Source organism: Protopterus annectens, chromosome 8.part0 (genome assembly GCF_019279795.1).
Source record: "Protopterus annectens isolate FY-2018-M chromosome 8.part0, PAN1.0, whole genome shotgun sequence".
Taxonomy (NCBI): Eukaryota; Metazoa; Chordata; order Ceratodontiformes; family Protopteridae; genus Protopterus; species Protopterus annectens.
In genome coordinates, this window is record NC_056741.1 from 1533311048 (window position 1) to 1533334047 (window position 23000).

At 39.3% G+C, this 23000-nt stretch overlaps 1 protein-coding gene across 1 annotated transcript in view; it reads right to left on the reverse strand.

Moving 5' to 3' along the window:
• C1QTNF5 (C1q and TNF related 5) overlaps window positions 1-23000 on the reverse strand; it is a 235249-nt gene that overhangs the window by 52226 nt on the left and 160023 nt on the right. Inside the window, exon 3 of the mRNA XM_044081114.1 lies at window positions 20040-20263. Coding sequence (XP_043937049.1) covers window positions 20040-20263 — 224 coding nt within the window. The remainder of the gene's footprint in view (window positions 1-20039; window positions 20264-23000) is intronic.

Below are 23000 nucleotides of genomic sequence, written 5' to 3' on the forward strand. Positions count from 1 at the left end.
ACTTTGGTGGTTCGGTATGGGTCATATAACTATTCATTAGAAGACTATACTATGCAGATGAGGTTGACAATAGCGTATCCCATTTATCCCTGGGTGCAGGGCTCGAATATAGTTGACAGCATGGGAGGGGGGTCAGGCATACTGTACGTACATTGCACACCCGTGCCTCGGGAGTGCTCCTGCCTTAGCACTCCGAAGCTAGGGGTGTGTCTATACCTGCCTGGTGACATTGGGAGGGACAAAAGCAGTAGTGGGGTAGTCAGGGTGAACAGGCTGCACAAACAGGTGATGATCAGCACACTCAGCAGATTACATGGCCAGCCCACACCTGAACAGTACGGTAATGTGAGCAAGCAGCATATACACAGGTTTTTTTCTGCACTCTACACCACCGGTGTATACCAGCGGGGACATTTCACAACACAGTCCAACCAAATGAGAAGGGCTTCAGCAGGCAACATAGGCCAACATGTGTAGGAGGCTGAGGGCAGTGAAGATGTGTATGCTGCCGAACAACCCTTACTGGGGTGACATAAGACTTTATAGACCCAGGGTGATTTACCAGGGGCTACATGAGCTGGGGATGGTGGAGCACTATGGGGTGGACAGAGACCTCCTACAGCGACTTGTTGACCTGTGCCTGCCACACCGGACACATCAAACAGGCCGAGGGAAACCCATCACAGTGGATACCACGGTATGTGTTGGCCTAGGTATACTAGCCACAGGTACCTCCCACAGCACAACTGGGGATATCATGGGGATCTCACAGGTATCTGCATCCAGAGTATTGCACCAGTTCACAGATGCCATGTCAACACATGCTAGTGAGCACGTACATGTCCTCAACACACGTGATTAGTAGACCAGCAATATGCAACTCTTCAACCACATGGCTGACTACCCTGGGGTACTGGGTGCTATAGCCTGTACACACGTATACATCAAAGCAACACCCGGTGAGCAGGGTAGGGCTTACATTCACTGCAGGGGCATACCCTCCAACAGCTAGGCCATATGCGATGGCCAGGGCATTAGATTGAATGTCTGTGCTGTCTGCCCTGGAAGCTATGATGATTCCGATATATGGAGTCTGACACAGCTGTACCACACCTTTGCCAATATGGACATCCCCTACAGTCTCCTAGTGGGGGATGCTGGGTAACCACTGGTGCCGTGGCTGATGACACTCATCAGCAATGTACACACACCTGAACACTCACACCATAATGAGGCAGATGCACAGGCAAGACATATAATTGAGCATGTGTTTGGGATGCTCAGGTCACGGTTCTGGCATCTGGACACTTCCGGTGGTGCCCAGCAGTATTCACTAGCTACATGCACACAAATTGTTATGGTATTTGCTATGCTACACAATCTGATTCTGCAGTAACAGTTGCAGCAGGAACAGCATGGGGCAGGGCCACATGGCCCAACACCACTGCCAAGGCCTGTACAGGCACAGTGTGACTTGGCAAAAGAACTACCTGAGTAGGGCCCAGTCGGCGACAGGGCCATGCACAGTATGACCTGCCCTTGGCAAAGAGGCAACACAAGGAATATGCCCTGACACAGTAGGTACCCAGGGATTTCACCATCTCTGACCCACACACAGTACAATGGATGCCAAACATTACACCACCTGTGCTCGGCCATGTATAGGAGGTGCACTGTGTGCATCTGACATATGCAGCCCTACAGCACCAACCTCAGGTCCGGAACACACCCAGGGTACATCTATCGACCTAACAATTGGCAGTTGTATTAGAATGCGTCTTTACCTGTTGCTATGGTATGTATGTGAGCATACAAGAGACTTTGGTGGCCGAATGTTAGGGCAGCAGACAGTACACGTCCATAGTGGCACCATGACATCTGTAGCACATACGGGGGTCGCAATAGTAGCCAGTAGTACACAGGGTGTCCTAATCCACTGCAGATTATGGGCTGAACATTATGTGTGTCCATACAGCCCACACACGTTCCATGCAGCTGGACAGGTGTGGACCAATACAGACAAATGATATACAATGGCCTATGGATATGCCCAATGAATGACCCCAACCCCCAGAGACATACACAGATTATAGCAGGCCATGCAGTTTGATGTAGGTTGTGAAAGCTAGGACGTCCAACACCACTATGCTGGTATTTAAAGCTGGGATCTGACGTACACTGGTATCCCTCCAAACAGCAATTTTGGTAGGTCCACACTCTGGCATGGAGTACCTGGCATACCAGTACAGTAGTGGCAGATGTGTACAACTGTCAGCTGTGCTCCCGTCCAATGTACACATGTGAGAGTCATGTGCGCCACCCCCGGTGCTGTGTAGGACTGTGGATGCGGTTGGATGTCCCCCCTCGCTATGCAGAAATGTAGTGACTGTCAATGCCACATGACCATTAGCTACCCAGCAGACACAGCATGATACCTGTCTGTGTAGAACAGTGGGGTCGGCAACACAGTACTGACTATCTGGACATGTGACGCATGCGATGCAATTGACCATACTTGGCATGCTCACACACATGATGGTATGACGGTAATGTCATTCGACAGCATGCGTAACAGTCATACTGGGCATACTCACACTGATACACAGGACGGCCAGGCCTGCAAACACCAGTGGTCCGGACATATCTGCCAGTACATTGCTATACTGTTGGATAACTGTACTGTATGGTGTGTGTGTGGTCTATTGTCTGTACATATGCCATGGTGTATTGTTAATTCACATGAGCTATGTGCGCAGGGTACTGCTACCAACAAGTGAATAGGACAGTTCTTTGTTTGCGGACAGAATGACCCCTTTGGATACGGAGTGGGTAAGGCACATTCCAGCCGGTGTGATCAGTTGTGCATGGGTTTGCACAGTGTTAAGCACTGCTGACCTCTGGTTACAGCACCTTATACCCGTTCAGACTCCACATTTCTTTGACAGTGCACTACTGGCATACTGGTAGACAAACACGCTTACACCCACTCGCTCGCCGACATTTGTGCTTACATTTGTCACTCACGCTGGGTGTGTGCAATCCCTTGTGATGCGTATTACATCAGACTACATGACTACAGTATCGGGTATGTCTAACCATTTGGCGATGGCAGGCGGTCGACTGTACGGACTCTGCGGCCTGTCCAGTGACATAATCATATTATATGCATGTTCCTCATACGATCTGCTCCCATCTGCCTGATACATGGAAACCGATACTCTGCAATGCTGATATGTGAATGTTATTTTGTTAACACAGCTGTCCGCCAGGTCATGCTACCACATACCTACTGTACGTTTTCCACCTTTCAGATTTCACGACGGGAGACTGTAGGAGTAACACCTTTCCCACTTTGCATGGGACAGTCCTTCATTAGGCATATGTCATGTGACAATACTCTAGCCATTGCAACTGTCCTGATTATGGGACATTCTCATATTCTACGTGTCTGTAATAGTTGCTTGTTACAGGTCTTGTATACCTGACACGTCGATATGTTATATGAAGTAGCATAAGCAACCTGACTGCTGCTAGACTACGCTTTGATTTGTGCTGATATGTATATTTCTGTACTATGCATGGCTGTAAGTATGTTCTGCCCTGGTACTTCTGACATTTCTACAGAGCAGGTCCCACTTTGGCCATTCAGAATGGTGGCGGTCCTATATGTAGAGCTATCACATGTGTCAAGGCAACACATACCCACAGCCAGTAGTAAACTGACTACCTCAACCATTTGCATACGTTAAGGTTATTCTTGTAGCATTATAATTGCTAATACTGTTTCCTATTACATGTAGCTGTTTCTGATACAACATATTAATTTCTGACACCACTACACACATTATATGGCCTCCTTTCCCGAACTCACAGGCCATGTGCCATAACATTCATTTTGCAGGACACAACTGCCCAGACGGGTGTGTCCCTCAAAGGCGTATGGGTGGTAAACCTCATCTATTATGCTATCATCTACCTAAGGTGGTCAGCAAATTATGCACTTTTCATCACTAGCAGACCTCACATACCAATGGGGGAGAATGATCACTCTATCAGGAACACTGCATAACACCCTGTGGGACACATTTAGATGATTGGTTCTATTAACCAGACACATTGACAGTCACAGAGCATATGTATTCATTCACGTTTGTCGAGGTACATGCTGTTTATGACTCATACATGTTGTCATCTGTCATTACCTGTATTCTGCCACCTGTCCACCTAATATCACTAGTTCTGGAAGTGTTTTGTTGGACTTTGTTACATTCTGATTCATAACTATGGACATCCATGCTAATCGGGTACACGGCACTGATATGGTCCCTATGTATTCCCCCGATGGTTTACAGACTATCCGGTAGATGTGCTCTTCATGTATGAGGGGTATAGGCATCTGCTATGCCCACATAGTAATATTAATGACTTCCACTGGGCGGGCCTACTACATCTCTGCCAACCAGCACCTGCACACTTAAGCCCATTATTGCATACCCATGGTTCACCTACCTGTCACCCCTCTACAGCACTCATGAGAACTACTTACTGTGAGCGCAGCTGGGGTATGAGCATACCCCTACACATTGCCCAGTCTCCCCTTCTCGGGACACATGTCATAAGTTTTGTCAACCCATGTGTTATTACACTTGCACAACCTACTGTTCCGTGTACAGCTACATCCTGCTTTCATCAATCACTACAGGTTGCCTGTATAGTGAATTTTTGGTGTCCCGCAAGGGACCCCATTATCCATGTTTAAAGTGTAGACCTTGCAGATCTCTCCCACTGGTACTTTCCTGCTGGTGGTTTGGAATGCAGCGGTGTATTTACCTTTATTGTGTGTCTGTATGTCTGACCGGCCTAGCTGGATGGTGTGTGAGGTAAAACTTTTATTTATTGGACCTCCTAGTAACATATGCCCGATCTGAACATATGTTGCCCCTAATTGCTGTAAAGTAGCCTAGTTATGTACATGTGTATATCTACAATGAGATATATATTTGTTTTGTATGTGTATATATCAATACCTGTTGTATGTGTATATATATATATCTATATATATATATATATATATATATATATATATATATATATATATATATATATATATATCTTTGTGTGTATGTGTATATATATATATATATATATATATATATATATATATATATATATATATGTATATATCTTTGTGTGTGTGTGTGTATATATATATATATATATATATATATATATATATATATATATATATATATATATATATATATATATATATATATATATATATATATATATATCCTATATGTATATATATTTTTATCTAATATACATCTGTGTATCCGTTAACCAATACATTTCCCAGACATAGACACTTACACATGTGTATTGGGTTTTATCTCTGCTTCAACAGCATACTATTGCCTTAGTCATTATGACACTGACACTTCACTCCGGTGAACTTGTGATCAGTATACTGCATGTTAAACAGTGGACAGATGTTGCACGTTTTTCATGTCTGTGGTACCGCTTATAAGTGTGATGTGATACAGTGTCATTCGACCTATTACTCGAAAGTGCAGCCTATTATTCCTGCTACTGTGTTTGTTTCTGTGCACATTTATATTATTAACGTTAATAGAATGAGTGCTTGTGTTACAGAGATTGTACGTCAACATACTGATGTCTGCATTTAGTTGTGCCTTTCTGCTTTTCCCGGTTTGGTGTTGTCACAGCAGAACCCCGTTCCTCTCATGGTTGGCAGATAGGTTTTACGTTCCAGGCTGCCAGCTCTGACACACAACCTCCGATGACGGTACGCCCATTCACGCATGTCTCCATGCAGACAACGCTCTATCTGGGAATCGCACCTACGTACTAGCTGACCTCCACGGGCCGCTCCATTGCAACTAGCGCAACATACCCTAGCACTCTTGTGTCCATAATAGCATATCCATAGTTTCTCCAGCACACCCGTGTTGAGTTTCCATGCATAACAGCCATTATCCACCTGATATCGCAGCCATGACACACCTTTACACATTGCCCTCTCCAGAGCGTTGGGGCCCTACACACATTTTGTACCGCATCTTGTATTCACAGGGTCTCCCTCCATTCATATTTGCACATACGTGCCTTTCCTGGTGTTATGGATTACAAACGATTTGCGGGTTACAAGTGTATGTGGTCACAACATGAACTACATTCCGTCTGTGTATAATGTTGATGTAGCATGTCAACGATGTTATGGCCACTGGTATAACCATGCCTCTGGTGTGCATAGCGGTGCTCTACTCACTCTTCTGCAGCTTTATCTGACATACGCTGCGAGCACTTTATAATACCTTACTTGCTCTAGATTCCCTTCACAACCCTTATGTTTGCTTTCGTCTTTCGGCATTCATTCTGATATAAATATATATATATATATATATATATATATATATATATATATATATATACACATATATATATATATATATATATATATATATATATATATATATATATAGAATTGCATATTTCTTTTATGTCTGTGGATACTTATCTATACACACATCTATCTATCTATATATATATATATATATATATATATATATATATATATATATATATATATATATATCTGTAAAAGTTACAGCTGTACAAGACAACATACATTTGCTATGCTACAAGCTGCTTACATCCGCGCAGGCACACTTGCATCTACTTATTGTGAGTTACATATGTTTACTGCCACTTCTTTGTGATTACATGTGCCTTATTCCTTATGACAGTACCACTTTGATTGATGGAATCCGGTTTACGGCCCCATGCGAGACACGCGTTCACCTGTACATGTTTAAATGTTGGCTTTACAGCACAGAGGCATTCATTACACGATAAATTAATATGTGCTATAGTCGTACTTGAACCGGGAATGCCTTTACGTTAGCGGATGCTCTAACTACTACACTATTGTTGTTCTGCCTCATTTATATGTATCCCCATGGTTCATAGCTACTATACCATACGCCTCACCGCTTCATTTACACAGCAGGCATCTATTCTCCTGCTGGGAAAACCACAGTACTACACTTCTGACATTCCCTATTTCCTACTGCTCTAGACCCGTGCTGCATGTCTACTCACTCCAAGGATATTCCAAACTCCTACACTTATAGTCCTGGCACATACATGTGTTTGATTGTCAGGGTGTTCATGTGCTGGTCCGGGTTTAGGCTTGTCCGACTGGTGACTAGAACTTCCCTGTACCTGTTCAAATGTCAGACTTAGCTTATGGACAGAGTTAGTCCCGATTTTAACATTCTACCTGTGTTTACAGATGCAGGTGTTTGGGCACCTCTGACCACATTATTAGGTCGGCACTACATAATATAGGGTGGGGAGTGATTCCACTACATAATACAGGGGGGGGGTTCCACTGGTGTTTCCCTTCACATTTGACTATTTCATTCACTCATATATACGATAAATATTATTCTGGACATCAGTTATAAATTCACTATGCAATAGTCCTGTCAACAAATGTACACCAACCAACTGTCACATATGTGTACTGACCTCTGATACTCGGGGACTAATTTCTACAGTGACAGGGACAAGGCTATGGCAAATCAGGGACAATCACAGACACTTCTACAATACTAGTACTATTAACTTGGAACGTGTTGACAGATTCATATTACTACTTATTTTATGCAGTTAAATGCATCTATTACTCTTAATTGTTGTCATTAGTCATTCTCATTCAACACCTTTCCTCCAAAGGTCACTGGCTTTGTGAGTGATTAAGAGGCTGGCCAGTTATTGTGCAAATGCTCTAACCATTGGTAGGGTTGCCACATTGTCATATGTACAGGATGGGATATATTTTGGGGACACCAGATTGTTTAGGCCAACACATACCCATGGTCAGTGCGGGTTTAGAACATTCATTATTTTCCTAGCTGAGAGCCTATACCTTTAGCACTTTAGTTGTTAGTCTGTTTCTTGTATGAATTACATATTTTCTATCCTGACATGACTGTTTTAGGCAAATGTTACATGCAGTATGGTACATAGTTATTTCCTACAATCACAGGACATTTGGCTTTGTATCATTGTTGGTCAGGACACACCTATCCAAACAGTGACTGTCCCTCACACAGTGGATCAGGGGGTACCCTGTTTATGTCAGTGCCATCATCACCCTATTTCCAAGTGCCACTATGTGAATGTGTACAATATATTCTCTCGATTATTCATGTGGGGACACGTGCGTCACGGGCATGTGTTTGATCCTGGGTAGTAGTTTCTGCATGACCGTCTAGGGCTGGACAGTCTCGTGCACCACTGCTGCTCATTCAACTTGTATCCAGATGTCTACAGGACTGGACATCGTGTCTTGATACACATACTGATGTTTACACAAGTTACTTATCCCATGAGAGATATCCAAAAATTTAAAAAGACCAATGCCGACCATTCTTTTGGCTTTACAAAAATGTGTTGAGTGTTTTACATGCAAGGGATACATAGTTTGCAATCCTGACACTGCCTACTACATATGAGTAGTGGTCACTATGAGTAGATGTGGCTGCGTCAAGCTAGTAGGCCGAGTATGGCTGGATTTGGTGGACGTTCAGGTATGGGGGTGGGTTGTGTGCTGCGGAGGGGATGATGAGTATTCAATTATACATCCAGGTGTGTTGCATTTGAATGGGCCGGTTCCATCAGGACCATTCTGTGGGTATGTGCCGGTGACGTTTCTGTACATTTGTATCACACATTTTAATATTCATATGTTTGTGTGATTGTGTTCTACAGTATGGCCTGTCAGGTTGTATTGCAGATGTGTATACTTGTTCTTTGTGTTTCTTTCTGATTCACCCGCTGCTCCCTCGTACACCTCCAGTTCACCTATTCTGCATACAACACAGTCTCGCCTTTGAGGATTATACCATTACCCATCCCCCCACATGCATATTCCTGACACTCCATCCATCACTGCTTTGGTTGATGGCCCATGACACGGTCAAGGTAACACATTGCATGCACTATATATGTCAGGTACCTGTATGGTTGTGTGGACTACTCTGGCATGTTTCACCTTCCACATGCTGTACATCACGCACATAGGTACACTCCCATACTTAACTTTCATGACATGGTTGGTACACCCGGGTAATACCCGTTCAACTGTGACACATCCTGACAAGTACGGCTTGGACTGCATATGTGTGGATTTTGGCCGACTGCTATGATCATTGGTAGGGTGCCACCTTTTCATATGTCCAGGATGGGATATATTCCGGACACATATCCAATTGTACTGGACAACACATACCCACAGTCAACGCTACGGATAATACTTTTCCTTTCTGCCTACATGTTAGCTTATTGTTGTAGCAGTTTATATACTCCTTCTGTTTCATTTTCTTACTTATTCTATTTCTTGTCACATGTGGTATGTTACATACGGACATACCTATTGTATGTGACTATTACATGCATTTTGGGATATAATTCTGTCATACGGTTGCTGGATATTTACATTTATCATGGTTTTGTTATGGACACATCTGCCCAGCTGTGTACTCTCCTTCACAATGTGGGACAGCTGGTGACCCTGACCATTGGCCTGGATGTAGCTATTGGCGGCGCGCTAACATGATGCGTTTCACTTCCACTTGGTATAACTATCTACACTGCGTTGGAATACGGGCACACGGTTTTCAATGTCATTTGTTCGAGGGATGGGGACTCGTTATTCCCTACCATGCATTTGTGTTTGCTTCTTAATTTTATGTTCGCAGGGACTGTCTTGCATGCTTTGCATACATTTCAGTATCCATGGACACTGACAGATGTGATTACAGGCAAATTGTTATATGCAAGCATTTTAGGTTGCACGTCGACAGCTGACATTTCCACGCCACCGTGCGGCACTTTGACACGCCCTATGCACTCGCGCTCATTTCCTATGCACGTGGCTGTGGCAACAGCGTGCCTTCATTAATATGCATTTAGCGCTACTGCACCATCTACATGCTGCACAGTCGGCGCAAGCCATGCTGGCCTTGCGCCAAGCTTCATGAATCCCGGGGTAAGTCTGAGGTGGACATTTCTTAGAATATTCCCTGTTTTTTTCCAGAATATGGTGATCTCTGAGTTGGTATATATAAGTTCAGTGGTGTGGGGGCTTGCCCTCCTTGAAAAAAAGTAGTTTTAAGGACTAGAGCAATGTTCAATATTCACTTTCCTCATGATGTGGGTGATTAAGGGGGTTTAAATGTGTGCATAATTTGTGAACTCTGAGTTTGTTATGCTACATATTATGCAATGCGTTTGGAAGGAGTGCAAAGATTGCAAAGACACACCCATGCAAGCTTGAAGACATACACACGCACATACATACATACATACATACCTGCCTTTTATATACCAGTTCTATGTGCACCAATACAATATATTACACAATATATCTTTCAACAGCTAGTTATCTGTCTTAGTGTAAGCTAGTGCACAGTAAGGAAAACAAAGTGTTGCCTCAGACTGCTGTTACATTAGGATATGGCTATAAAAACTAGGAATGAGCTTTAAAGCAAGTGCCTTTGAATAACCTGCCGTGAGTGGGTATTGATAGAACCTTGTATTCTGCCTATCCAGGGAATAACCCTGAAGGTGCAGATAAGTTCAGCTATGAATACAGATAACCAAACCAAGGGCTGATGCTTAAATAAGCATGTAGTGGGAATAAAGCAGATAGCATATCCCAGTAATAAAATGAATAGTATAGCCCATTCCCCCCATTCACGAAATGGACTGTAATACCTCCTATAGTTTTCATGTCATATACTGCTGTTTATTTCATTTTGGTTAGCATGGGCAAGCTATCTAAGTAATTATGAGGTTCCAGGCTGTCCAGATAAAAAAAATGACTTTTTTTTTCAGATGATGCTGTTATGTACATCCACTATAAGGCATTTTAGATGAAAAAAGAAATAGGATTTGGGCCAAAGTTCAGAAGGTAGAACCAAACTGTGTTTAAAGAATGCAAGTCTTCAATTATTTGAAATGACATATTTTAGAAGAACAAGTTAGGCTAAAGAGACATAAGGCTATGGTGCTTTTTTATCATTATCATTTATTCTGGTGGCAGACATGCTAATCATCAAAGGGAAAGAAAGAAAGAATTAGCTGTGTGTGTGTCTTGGGGTAGATAAGGCAAGGCTTTGTGATGACCATGCCCTGGCCCAGCAATCAAGGAGCCTCAATCCTCACCACTAACACCAGGGAGGTCATCTCCTAGAGGAGGAAAGGATAACTAATACACGCAGTAAAGTACAATTTCCCCTTAAGTGCACACAGAGATCACAGTCAGTCTGGGGCTGGCTGCTCCCTTGCTCAACAGGTCCCCAGTAAGACTCCCCACTGGCACAGCTATAGGGTCCAGGTCTCAGCCTAACTGGGCAAGCTAACACCTCCCGTTCCCTCTCTGTCCAACCAGCGCTTAGTGTCCCTGCCCAAGTAGCTGACACAACAAACACACACTTTGAGATAAGTATTTATACAACTTCATAGACACTCCTGGGAAAGGCTGACACAGATTTTCCATCTGTGCCCCTTTACCCAGACTATACGGTAGTAATTACTGCCACCACCCAGTTAATAACATCAGCTACTAGAAAGCCCTTAAAAGGGTGTCCAATTATTACTGTGCAATATTAATATTCAATGGTAATGTGACTATACAGTCTAAGGCTTATTGGAAGGGCTTAGACAGTAAACTCTATAAATATATAATGTACTCTAAAGCATACTTCATCTCTACACAACCCAGCCACAGGTAGAAGGTTTTAAAAATATTTAATAATAAATACTTAAAACACAAAACACATCTACTACATCACAGAGATATCTAAGAGTTCACAGATCATACAGAAACTTAAAGTAATACAGTAGGACAGGCATTTTTACTAGCTTTAACTATTCCTACAATATATCACAGTGCTAAAAACTTACATGTGAGCATAAGCAGAGTGCTGATAAGTTAGATGTCCAGATCAAAATGCTCTCAGGTCTCTTGTGAGAAATAGAATTTAAACATTACTAACAAACATGTCTCTAAGGCCCTCCCAAAATTACATCAGTTTTGACACTTAGGTTTTCCCAGTATTCATATTGCATCATCTTAACAACTGATCTGAGCTCTCATGCCACAAACTGCATTATTTAGCAATCTAACACCTGCACAGAAACTTACAACAACAGAAGACATTTCACATGTATATACTAACAGAAACTAAAGCAATAAAGCACCTTCCACATCTAAATTCTAGTTATAAACTTTAGCCTTAAAACAATGGGCATGAAATCTTCATCCAGCCACCCTCAGGCCAAATTCTAACATGAAAGGATACAGCATGCTTCACTGGGCCAGTAGAGTGCAATGTTGTCACATATTTTGCAGTTCCACATTTCACAGTGTTTTCTTACATTTAAAAACACAAGCCTGTATTTTACACGTATTTATACAGTTGATAGAATTAGATATCAAATTCTATTTGACTAGGCTGGCAACCTTCGCCCATCTCTCCCCAATCATCACAGTGATGATCAGAAAGGGAGTTCATTTTGTGGGGAAATCAGTGAAAACCCATACAAACATGGGGAGAACTTGTAAAGTACACAAAGACAGTAACCAGAGGTAGAGCTGTGAGGCATAAATCATACCAGAGAGCCAGTATGCTGCCCAAATTTAAATAATTAACAGCCCTTTGATGATTTTAGTGAGACATTGGAGATGATTATGAAAGAAACCCAGAAGGAAAATGGTCAGGGGTATTCGAAAGAAACCCAGAAGGAAATGGTCAGGGGTATTCGAAAGCCTATCAAATATCATGGCAGACCATCTCAAAGAAATATTTAACAGATCTCTTGCTAAGAATAAGTACCAGATGAGTGGACTGCAGCTTCTACTCTCCTCTTTTTAGGAGAGGATGATGCATTACTTAAGGCAACCTAAGGCCACTTATTCTGATATCAGCATTCAGGTATGTGATAGAGGAGTTCTGGAGACAAACACTCGGAAATTTTTTTTAAAAGACAACCAGCTACAAGATCCAAACCAGTATTGTGTCCCTACCATGGAGAGCTGTCAATTAAACCTCCTGCAGTTCAATGACTGGGTAACTACACAGCTAGAAGAGAGAGTTCCAGTGCATGTGATCTATGTGCACTTCAGTAAGGCCTTTGATTCTGTATCATATCAAAGAGTTCTCATCAAGTTAAAAGGGTTATGAGTCAGGCAGAAATTTGTGAACCAGATAGTGGAATATGTGCAAGGAAGATCTCAGAGGATGGTGATGGGAGTTGTGCTCGCAGTGCAAGAGAAGTGAGTACTGGAATACCATGCTGATTAGGACCAGCATCCAGATGTCTCCTTAAAGTCTGAAGGCTGTAACTGTGGTTCTTAGAACAGCAAGAATTTTAGTGTGGAGCAAGAGGATATACATACTTATTCTGAGAATTTTATTATCTTTATAATCCTTATTGTTTTCCACAATTTCACATGTTTTCAACACATTTCAATTTTTCACATTATTACATTATAGTTTCCATAAGCAGGACTCCAGTTTTATGCAAAGTATTAAGCATATTTCATAATTTTTATTGGATCATGTAATAAGACACTCCTTCTCATTCTCTCTCCTTTTAACTTCCATTTTTCCCCTTTCAGAGTCCCCCACCCCTTTGTCACAGCACTTCCTCTTGGCTTTCAAACTCTTATTTCCAGCTACTGATGCTAAATTTATTTTATCTTCCTTTGTTTCCCTCATCTGCATTTTATCACTTTACTATTGTCCTAGTTTATGATTACCACCATTTTCCTTTCCCCGTTTTCACCCCTTCTGTGTCCTGCTTTATGTTCCCTCATTTCTTCTTTCAGTTTCTACATCATTTACCCATCTAAAGCCTGACATTGTTCTATCACACCCCTTCTGTGTCCTGCTTTATGTTCCCTCATTTCTTTTTTCAGTTTCTACATCATTTACCCATCTAAAGTCTGACATTGTTCTATCACACCCCTTCTGTGTCCTGCTTTATGTTCCCTCATTTCATTTTTCAGTTTCTACATCATTTACCCATCTAAAGTCTGACATTGTTCTATCACACCCTTTCTGTGTCCTGCTTTATGTTCCCTCATTTCTTTTTTCAGTTTCTACATCATTTACCCATCTAAAGTCTGACATTGTTCTATCACACCCCTTCTGTGTCCTGCTTTATGTTCCCTCATTTCTTCTTTCAGTTTCTACATCATTTACCCATCTAAAGTCTGACATTGTTCTATCACACCCCTTCTGTGTCCTGCTTTATGTTCCCTCATTTCTTCTTTCAGTTTCTACATCATTTATCCATCTCAAGTCTGGCATTGTTCTATCACAGAAGATTCCTCTAGTCTGAGTTATAGCAACCTCAGAGTTAATATAATTAACAGGTGTGTAGTGGGCATGGGGGAGTCCCCATTCAAATTGATAAAAAGGTATAGCTGTGAGTTTTGGAATTCACTCTTTTTGTCAGAACTACATTTTAACTTGCAGAGTGTTGGGACTCCCAATATCATGTCTCATACATCCAAAGGGAGCTCTGTCTCTCACACTGTTATTCTTTGGTGTATCAGAGGAGGTGAGTAACATACTGAATTTATTTACATATAATACAAAAGTCTGGATCACAGTCCAGAATGGATTAGAAACCTCCAAGGAGACAATGAAGTCCTTTACAGGTGAACAGAAATGTAACAACTATGGTTCAGTACAAGATCAGCATACCATAAACAGAGCATCTGGCACAAGAAGAGAGTGTGGAAGAAACAGCCAACAGATTATTGGATTCTATTGTTAGGGTCACAGACTCCAGAGAAGGGCAGGCTATACTCCCAACTCCATTTCAAGCTGCTAAGAAAAAAATCTAGAACATTTTTAATAAAAGAAGTATGAAAGTGAGCCTAGAAATACTGGAAGAAGGGGAAAGAGGTAGTATAATGGAGGATTGTAATAAGGAAATCAGCTTGGGGTACATATGGGAGAGGACAGAAGACTAGATTAGGGAGAAAATTGATGAGCTGAACAGTAAAGTACGTAAGGCACTGGTTGTTGGCTAACTGGGAAAAGTGCTACAGCATATCATGAACTTAAAGTATGGAGGGTAGTTAAAAAGGTGTTTAGTTAGATACAGAAGCAGGGGACCATGAATTTTTCAAAACAAATGGGAGGAAATTTCAAGAGTGTTGAATGGTAAGGAAGTAGAGAAGGTGTGTGGGTACATGTGTTCTGGAAAGATTGTTTAAAAGGGATAAAGAAGAAGCAACACTGGAAGTATAAAAAAGCTGCACATTATACTATACAACTAACTATTGTAAAACATTAAATAAAATGTATGTAGAAATGCAAAATGAAGTAAAGATGGGGCATGGGAGGATGGTGCCCAAATTACTAGCTCACCTTCACACCCTTTTATACAGAAACCATAAAGGTGAGGCAGACAGAAGGTAACCAGTGTTTTCAGCCTTATTAGGGTGGAAATAGGTAATTTAGGGCATTAAGACATGAAAAGTTGCTCTTATAAAGTTATTTATTGCAATGGAAAGAGGGTAAAAAAAGCAGTCCAAGCTTGATTGGGGGAGCAGGCTACAGCAATGATATCACATAATGCATTTTCTAGTGACGGGTGCTGTGGAAGAAGTCACATTAAAGCAAGAGTAGATCAGTAATGGAACCACAAAAGGAAGGGACAGTCTTCAATCAAAAAAAGTTTATTCTCTTTTTACACACTCTAGCGCGTGAAAAGAGAATAAACTTTTTTGCTTGAACACTGTGCCTTCTTTTTGTGGTTCCATTACATTTCATTTGGACTTCCAGTGGCTGTTTAGAAGATCAGTAATGCACTGCAAATTGCAAGGCTTCAGAATGATTTTTTGCATAAAGATAGACTGTTGAATTACATCTTGCACTGGTGCTGTGGAATCATAATGTACCATTACAGAAAGATGGACCTTTGCAGAACAAGTATTAGAACAAGCCATGTTTATTTATTTATAGCTAGACAGCGCAAGCTGCCAATATGTCACTGAGTAGCTAAAGTCACTTTACTGTCGGCAAACACTGTCTTTGTGTAACAATGAAAGTGCTCGGCTCAAGATAAGACTTGATAATATTGAATGTTGGACATCAAAAGTGTTTAGGATGAAACACTCAGGAAAGTTTGGAAATTTACAAGGAGTAGATTGATATTTTGTTCTGAATGGAAATGTATATGTTTTATCTCAAATTTATTTAGTTATTTTTTTATTTCTATTCAACAGACAAAGCAGAAATGAGTGTGTCATTATTTACGTGGCAGCAGGCTGTCATGTAAACTGCATTATTTAAATATTATAGTTTGAAGGAAGAAATACTCAGTTCCCAAGTTTGTGTGACTATGGAGTTGGAGTATTTAAGTTGCAGGAAGCATGGGCTTGTTCCATTGTAGAAATATTACCTCTTTCTTTTCTTTACAAGTTTTATATGTTATTGACATGTACAGTCAGATTTACAGATACCTGCTTTTTGCAATGTCCTTCTTATCACTGCAGTTTGATACTGCCTGGCATTTTTTGGTCTTGATGTCCATTAATAGAGCTTTCATTATCATAACTGTAGAAATTATATCTTTGAAACATGCTCTCTCTCTCTCTCTCTCTCTCTCTCTCTTTCTCTCTCTCTCTCTATATATATATATGGGTCTACTTCTAAATTTTGAATTTCTTATGGTTGAGGCCATAAGATCGAACTTGTGAAAGAGTGAAATTAAAAAATAAATAAATAAAAACAAAAAACAAATTATTTTATGTTTTTGCAGTGAGGCAAGCCTCCCTGCACCCCCACACCCCCTGCTAATTAAATATACCAACTCTGAGATTACACTACAGTGAGGAAAATGGTAAATATACCTTTCTGTGCTGTATGGTGATCTCCATTTAAATGGTTCAAACTTTCACAAGTTCGATCTTATGGTCTCGCCATAAGAAATTCGAACTTGTGAAACTTCGAAATTTAGAAGTAGACCCATATATATATATATATATATATATATATATATATATATATATATATATATATATATATCCACAACAAGACTAAGACAAATACAATGGTCACCAAAGTCAGGTACCCAAAAATCTAGAAGAATAAATATGCAAAATAAGATACCACGACTGCCATAGCTAAAACAGGGAGACTTTATTGAAGAAAGGATGAGCACTTTCAGGTTAACATTACCCTTCTTCAGGTAAAATAACAAACAAGCACGCAGATGTTTAAATAGTGAAATAACCAATGAAATACTATCATTAAATTAGCCAATGAAATTCAACATGTTAATAAGACATAGAAACAGATGAGTCAAATTAAGGCATGTTCATTGTCTTAGGCCAATAGTTAAATGGCATATTTCACCAATAAGAACAAAGATTTTTAAGAAACTAAGCCAGTCATTATCTCTTGTTCATATACTTAGTGGCCTATATGTCAGATAAAATTTCTGCTTTGAAAAGATATTTTAAACAAATATTCTTAATGTGGTTTTAATGTGCGCTGTCATTTTCTTGCTAGTTTTTAAAAGCTTATAAAAACAAAGTAATAGATATTGTTGTTAAAACCAATTATAAGCACAAACTTAAGTTTGTGACAAATTATAAGATCCAATCAAAATATTATATCCCTTAACCAATAATTATGGATAATGATGTCTGTTAGCCAATCAAAATTGTATTGAATAAACAATGGCCAGTACACACTTGACTCTATATTGGCTCACAATCAATATTACAAGTTTTTGTATCATCTTCAAAAAATATTGCCCTATATATAAAAAAATCGCTATAAGACTCTTTAACATAACTGCCAATAACAGTGAAAAAAAACACTACTGAATAATAAAGTATAACATACAAATGAAACATATAAATAAATCATCTGAATTTGTGGTCAACGGAAACATGTAAAAATGTTTTTAGCAGATGGTTCAAATAGTATATAATGTCAAACATTATGTAGAAACATCTATTTTATTTTTTCATTTTCATATAGATAAAAACTTTTGTTTTATGTATTAACATCGCTATATGCCAAAAAGTACCAATAGGATCTTGAAATTGACTTTTTTGTCCAATGAAACTAAGAATCAGTCCAATTAAAGGATTGTATTGTCAACCAATAAAGTTTAGCAAAACATATATCAATCAAAAGAGTTTTTCCATACATTGGCCAGTTGAACATAACCATAATGACAACCTCAATGGCATAATGAATAAATGAGAGCATTATTATAAGTCAGTCTTAGAGATAATGCCTATCCATATTCAAGTGCTTGTGGCTGCTGGTATTTCATTTACTATTTATTGGCTTATTGATTATTTTATATATAGGACAATATATAGGACAATATTTTTAGAAGATTATACAACAACCTTGTAATATTAATTGTGGGCTGATATAGGGTCAAGTACATAATGACCATGGTTTATTCAATACAATTTTGATTGGCTAACAGGCATCATTATCCATAATTATTGGTTAAGGGATACAAGATTTTGATTGGATGATGTCCATCAATATTTATTCCACACTGGCACACAACTTTGAGATCTTATAATTTGTCACAAACTTAAGCTTGGGCTTATGATTGGTTTTAACAACAATACCTATTACTTTGTTTTTATAAGCTTTTAAAAAACTAAGATTTCAGTGCTTTACTGCAAGAAAATGATGGTGCACATTCAAACCACATTAAGATAATTTGTATAAAATATCTTCTCAAAGCAGAAATTTTATCTGATATACAGGCCACTATGTATATGACCAAGAGATAATGACTGGCTTAGTTGCTAAGACATCTTTGGTCTTATTGGTGAAAAATAACATTTAACTACTAGCCTAAGACAACAAGCATGCCTTAATTTGATTGGCCTGTTTCTATGTCTTATTAACATGTAGAAATTCATTGGCTAAATATTTTTGGTGATTTTAATGGCAGTATTTCATCAGTTATTTCATTATTTAAATATCTGTTTGTTTATTTGATCTGAAGAAAGCACTCATCCTTTCATCAATAAAGTCTCCCTGTTTTAGCTGTGGTGGTTGTGGAATCTTATTTTGGATATTTATATATATATATATATATATATATATATATATATATATACACACATACATATATATACTTATATGTGTGTAGATATGATATAGATATTGGAAAAAATTACAGCATTTTTCCTCAAGAGCAATGTCACATTATTTATCAATTCTTAATAACTTTACTTTCATAGTTTAACTGCAGAACATGTAATTTTTCCAAGAACATGTAGCTTTAAACTTTTGTGCAGAAGTGAGATTGACAAAACCAGCAGAGAGCATGAAGTTTCCCTTTCTATAGTTCAGCAACATTATATGACCTTTGAGCTGTAGACAGCACAATGGATATCCTATCCAGGCAAGTACAGTTACAGTGAAAACAGCTTTTCATCTTGTTTTCTTTAATATGTTTGTCTGAAGTGCAGCTTCTTGTATTGTTTTGGACCAAGAGTTTTGCTGTGGGACTTTTTACTTTTCCTACTGTTATGTAATCATGGGGGTTGGTATATATGAGTACGGTTGGGGGATACAACGTTTCCCGTGTGTTTTGTTTTCTGTTTGAGCTGGATTTCACAATTAAAAAAATAATGACATGTAAGTTGTAGTACAATGATTCAAAGTAAAACAGAAATATACTAGAGCTGAAAAGCATATCATGCACAACACAGGGTAAGAAAGATTGTTTCCAGTTTGGAATGTCTTCAGGGGTGCATTTCTCTGATGCTAATTGTGTTTTTCCATTCAAATCATTTAGTACACTAATCTTGCAGATCCTAGGAGTTTTATTGAGCTGATGTTTTTTGATAATATATACAAATGTAACATGGATTTTAGCTGTAATATCTCCTTCTGCATTGTCCTGAGGTGCTGAGGGAAATATTGTCTTACCTTCTGGACCTGGTTCTCCTTTTTCACCTGCTAATCCCGGCATTCCATCCCTTCCATCTCTCCCATCCCTGCCTGGAAGGCCAGGGTTGCCATGAGCTCCAGGGGAGCCTGGCATCCCTGGCTGACCAGTGCAGAGGCTAGGAATTTTATTATCATCAGTCTGAAAGCAGAAGGTGACAAGTGGGAATAGGAGCAGCAGCTTTTCCATCAAAAACATTCTGCACCTGCGGACAGATAAAAAAAACACTGGTGAATTTACAATTTTCACAATAATTTAGGAAACTAATAGTAGACTTTTTTGTTATATAAATTAATCTTTTTAATCAATTAGCTAACAAGAAGTAGCAGAGGGTATTTTATTGGGGCTACTATATTTCTTCAGCAAAATACCTAGACTTATGGGGCAAGTCTTTATGATTATTTCCTATGAAGATTTATGCAGAACCAACAGAGTGCAGTCTTTCCTGTAATCTTATCACATTCAAGAAAATAGGCTTCAAAAGGTTTGAACTGGCTAAGAAGGCTTGAACTGGCTAAGAAAATGTCTATTTGGAAACAAAAGCAAGGTATCCAAGTATTCTTTACCATTTGAATCCAAGAATTTGCAGGCAGCTGTAGAACATGGCATATGACAATGACATATTAAGGCTATGAAGTTAAAGTAAACAGTGTGTTGAATAACCATTTTGATATGTACATAAAAGAGTATGCAGACTGCTTTATGTGCTATTAAATAACACATCAGCCTTTTCTAACTATACAGATATTACTGTAAAATGGATTTTCAGTACTAACAGCTGCAACCTCAGCCATGAGAAAAAGAACTTTCAATCTTCCTAGTCAAATGTAAAGCTATATGGCAGTATATTTTGTGTTGATCTGAACAGAAATCAAGAGAAGCTTGCTGAAAGATTAGACTTGTATGGCCATCTGCCAATGGTAATACAGTTGACCAAGATACAGAAATAATAAACAGTTACCTGCTGCAGAGGTTTACACATTCTGTACATCAGTAGGGAAAAGGACTAGCTTTTAAATACTGAAATTATCAGCAACCTGTCCCACTGTGCTGCACTCAGATTCGTAATGCCAAAATGGAGGCCAGACAGGCTGCTTGGATTCAGGAAAATCATCATTATCCCTTAGTTATTTTTTAGGGTAGAGAAGTAAATGTAAAATGCTCAAATCTATTGACCACAACCCCTCACTGCTCAGGACACTGTACAACCACAGACTGAAATAAGCATAAGTTTCATTAGGACAGTAGGACACGTGCCTAAAAATTGCATATATGCATTGCACTTTCTTACCATTCAGTCAATTTGCACTTTTCTCAGAGGGAAGATCGCTACGGAGGGGGGATTTCACCTTACCCCTGAAATGCCACAACCCTGGAGGTAGTTACATTAAGAACAGGACACGTATGTGTGATACAGACTCCTACATAGGGAGGGACCAAAGCCTTCTGACAATAAGTTTCACCAGTGTGAATGTGTTTTCTTTTGACAAAAATATGTATTTTCACTCTCTGTGCTTAATCAAATATCCTACTAGATCAAATCAAATTATTGTCAGGTAGAGCACAAGTCAATATGCCTCACCACAAAAATATTATAACTTTTTGTCATCAGGTGAAATAAATTATAGATAGACCATACGTTCAACACATCTGATTGCAATATCGTATTTTTTTAAGATGATGTTTGTTACATTAAAGTCTACAAACAGCCAAACTATTGTTACCCTGTAAAAACTAAGGCAAAAAAATTCAACTGTTTAACAACCCTTTCAAATAATTAATAGTCTAATCATTGAGTTGTGTTGTGGCCAAAGCATTTAAGTACAAAAAATTACTTTACAATGACATATTATTATTTGTTATGTATTTGCTTTAGATATATGGAATAGGACTATTCTGTTTCTTTTATAAAAGAGGGAAGACAAATCTATCTGTAAAGAAATTAAGGAAGAGAATTGTGGGGAAGGAATTTGCTGGAGATGTCAGAGAGAAAAACTGAAGTTGTTTCATATGGTGTAAGGATATGGCAGTGTGAGGGAGGTACGAAAACAGCTTGTAATTTCTGTGAAGGAGGTAGTGAAGAGTGTGACAGTATAACAGATGGATATTGGGGAGGTGTTAAATAAAGTAAGTAATATGGAACGCATATAGGAAAAGTTAACAGCTAATTGGAAAGAGAGAGGGGGGAGGGTATTTCAAGAAGATGGGTTTGTGTTGAGGTGATATGATAGAGAATATCAAAGAAGGGTGAGCTAGTACAAGAAGAGAGGAAGTAGGGTTAGAATACTGACGGACAGTACAAAGAAGAAAGGATACTGATGGACAGTACAAAGAAGAAAGGATACTGATGGACAGTACAAAGAAGAAAGGATAGTGGCTGAGTAAGGAGTCGTGCATGAGGAGAGGAGTTGAAGGGCTCAGGTCCAGAAATGCAGAATAATTTGGATACATAGGCTATGTTAAAGAAACTGAAAAAGTCATAAACTAATACTTTTGGTTACTGAACACAGGGGATAGTATCTTAATTTCTAATCTAGTCAGTTCATTATAATCTTGATATTTGTTTTCATTCTGGCAACCAATGCTGACAAATGAGTGAGATAAAAATAATTATCTGATCCAGAGGATTTATGTTTTATTAGAATTCCTAATGACTGGCCATATTATTCATCACTGAAAACAGTACTCCTTGAGAAAAGTAGTTTTGCAGTGTTTTCTTTTTCACCATTTTCAACAAAATCTATTATGGGTGCTGTGAGGGGATACGTTCTCACACCCGCAGTGTATATAACCAAACTCAGAGTTGCACAACCAAAATGAAAGGGAGGAAAACTGGCTCACAGATAGGATGCAGGAAATCAAAACAAGGGAAGTTACCTCCAGAAAAAAGATCAGTCACCAGTGGAGACCCCACAAGGTTCTGTGCTAGGACCTCTCCTGGG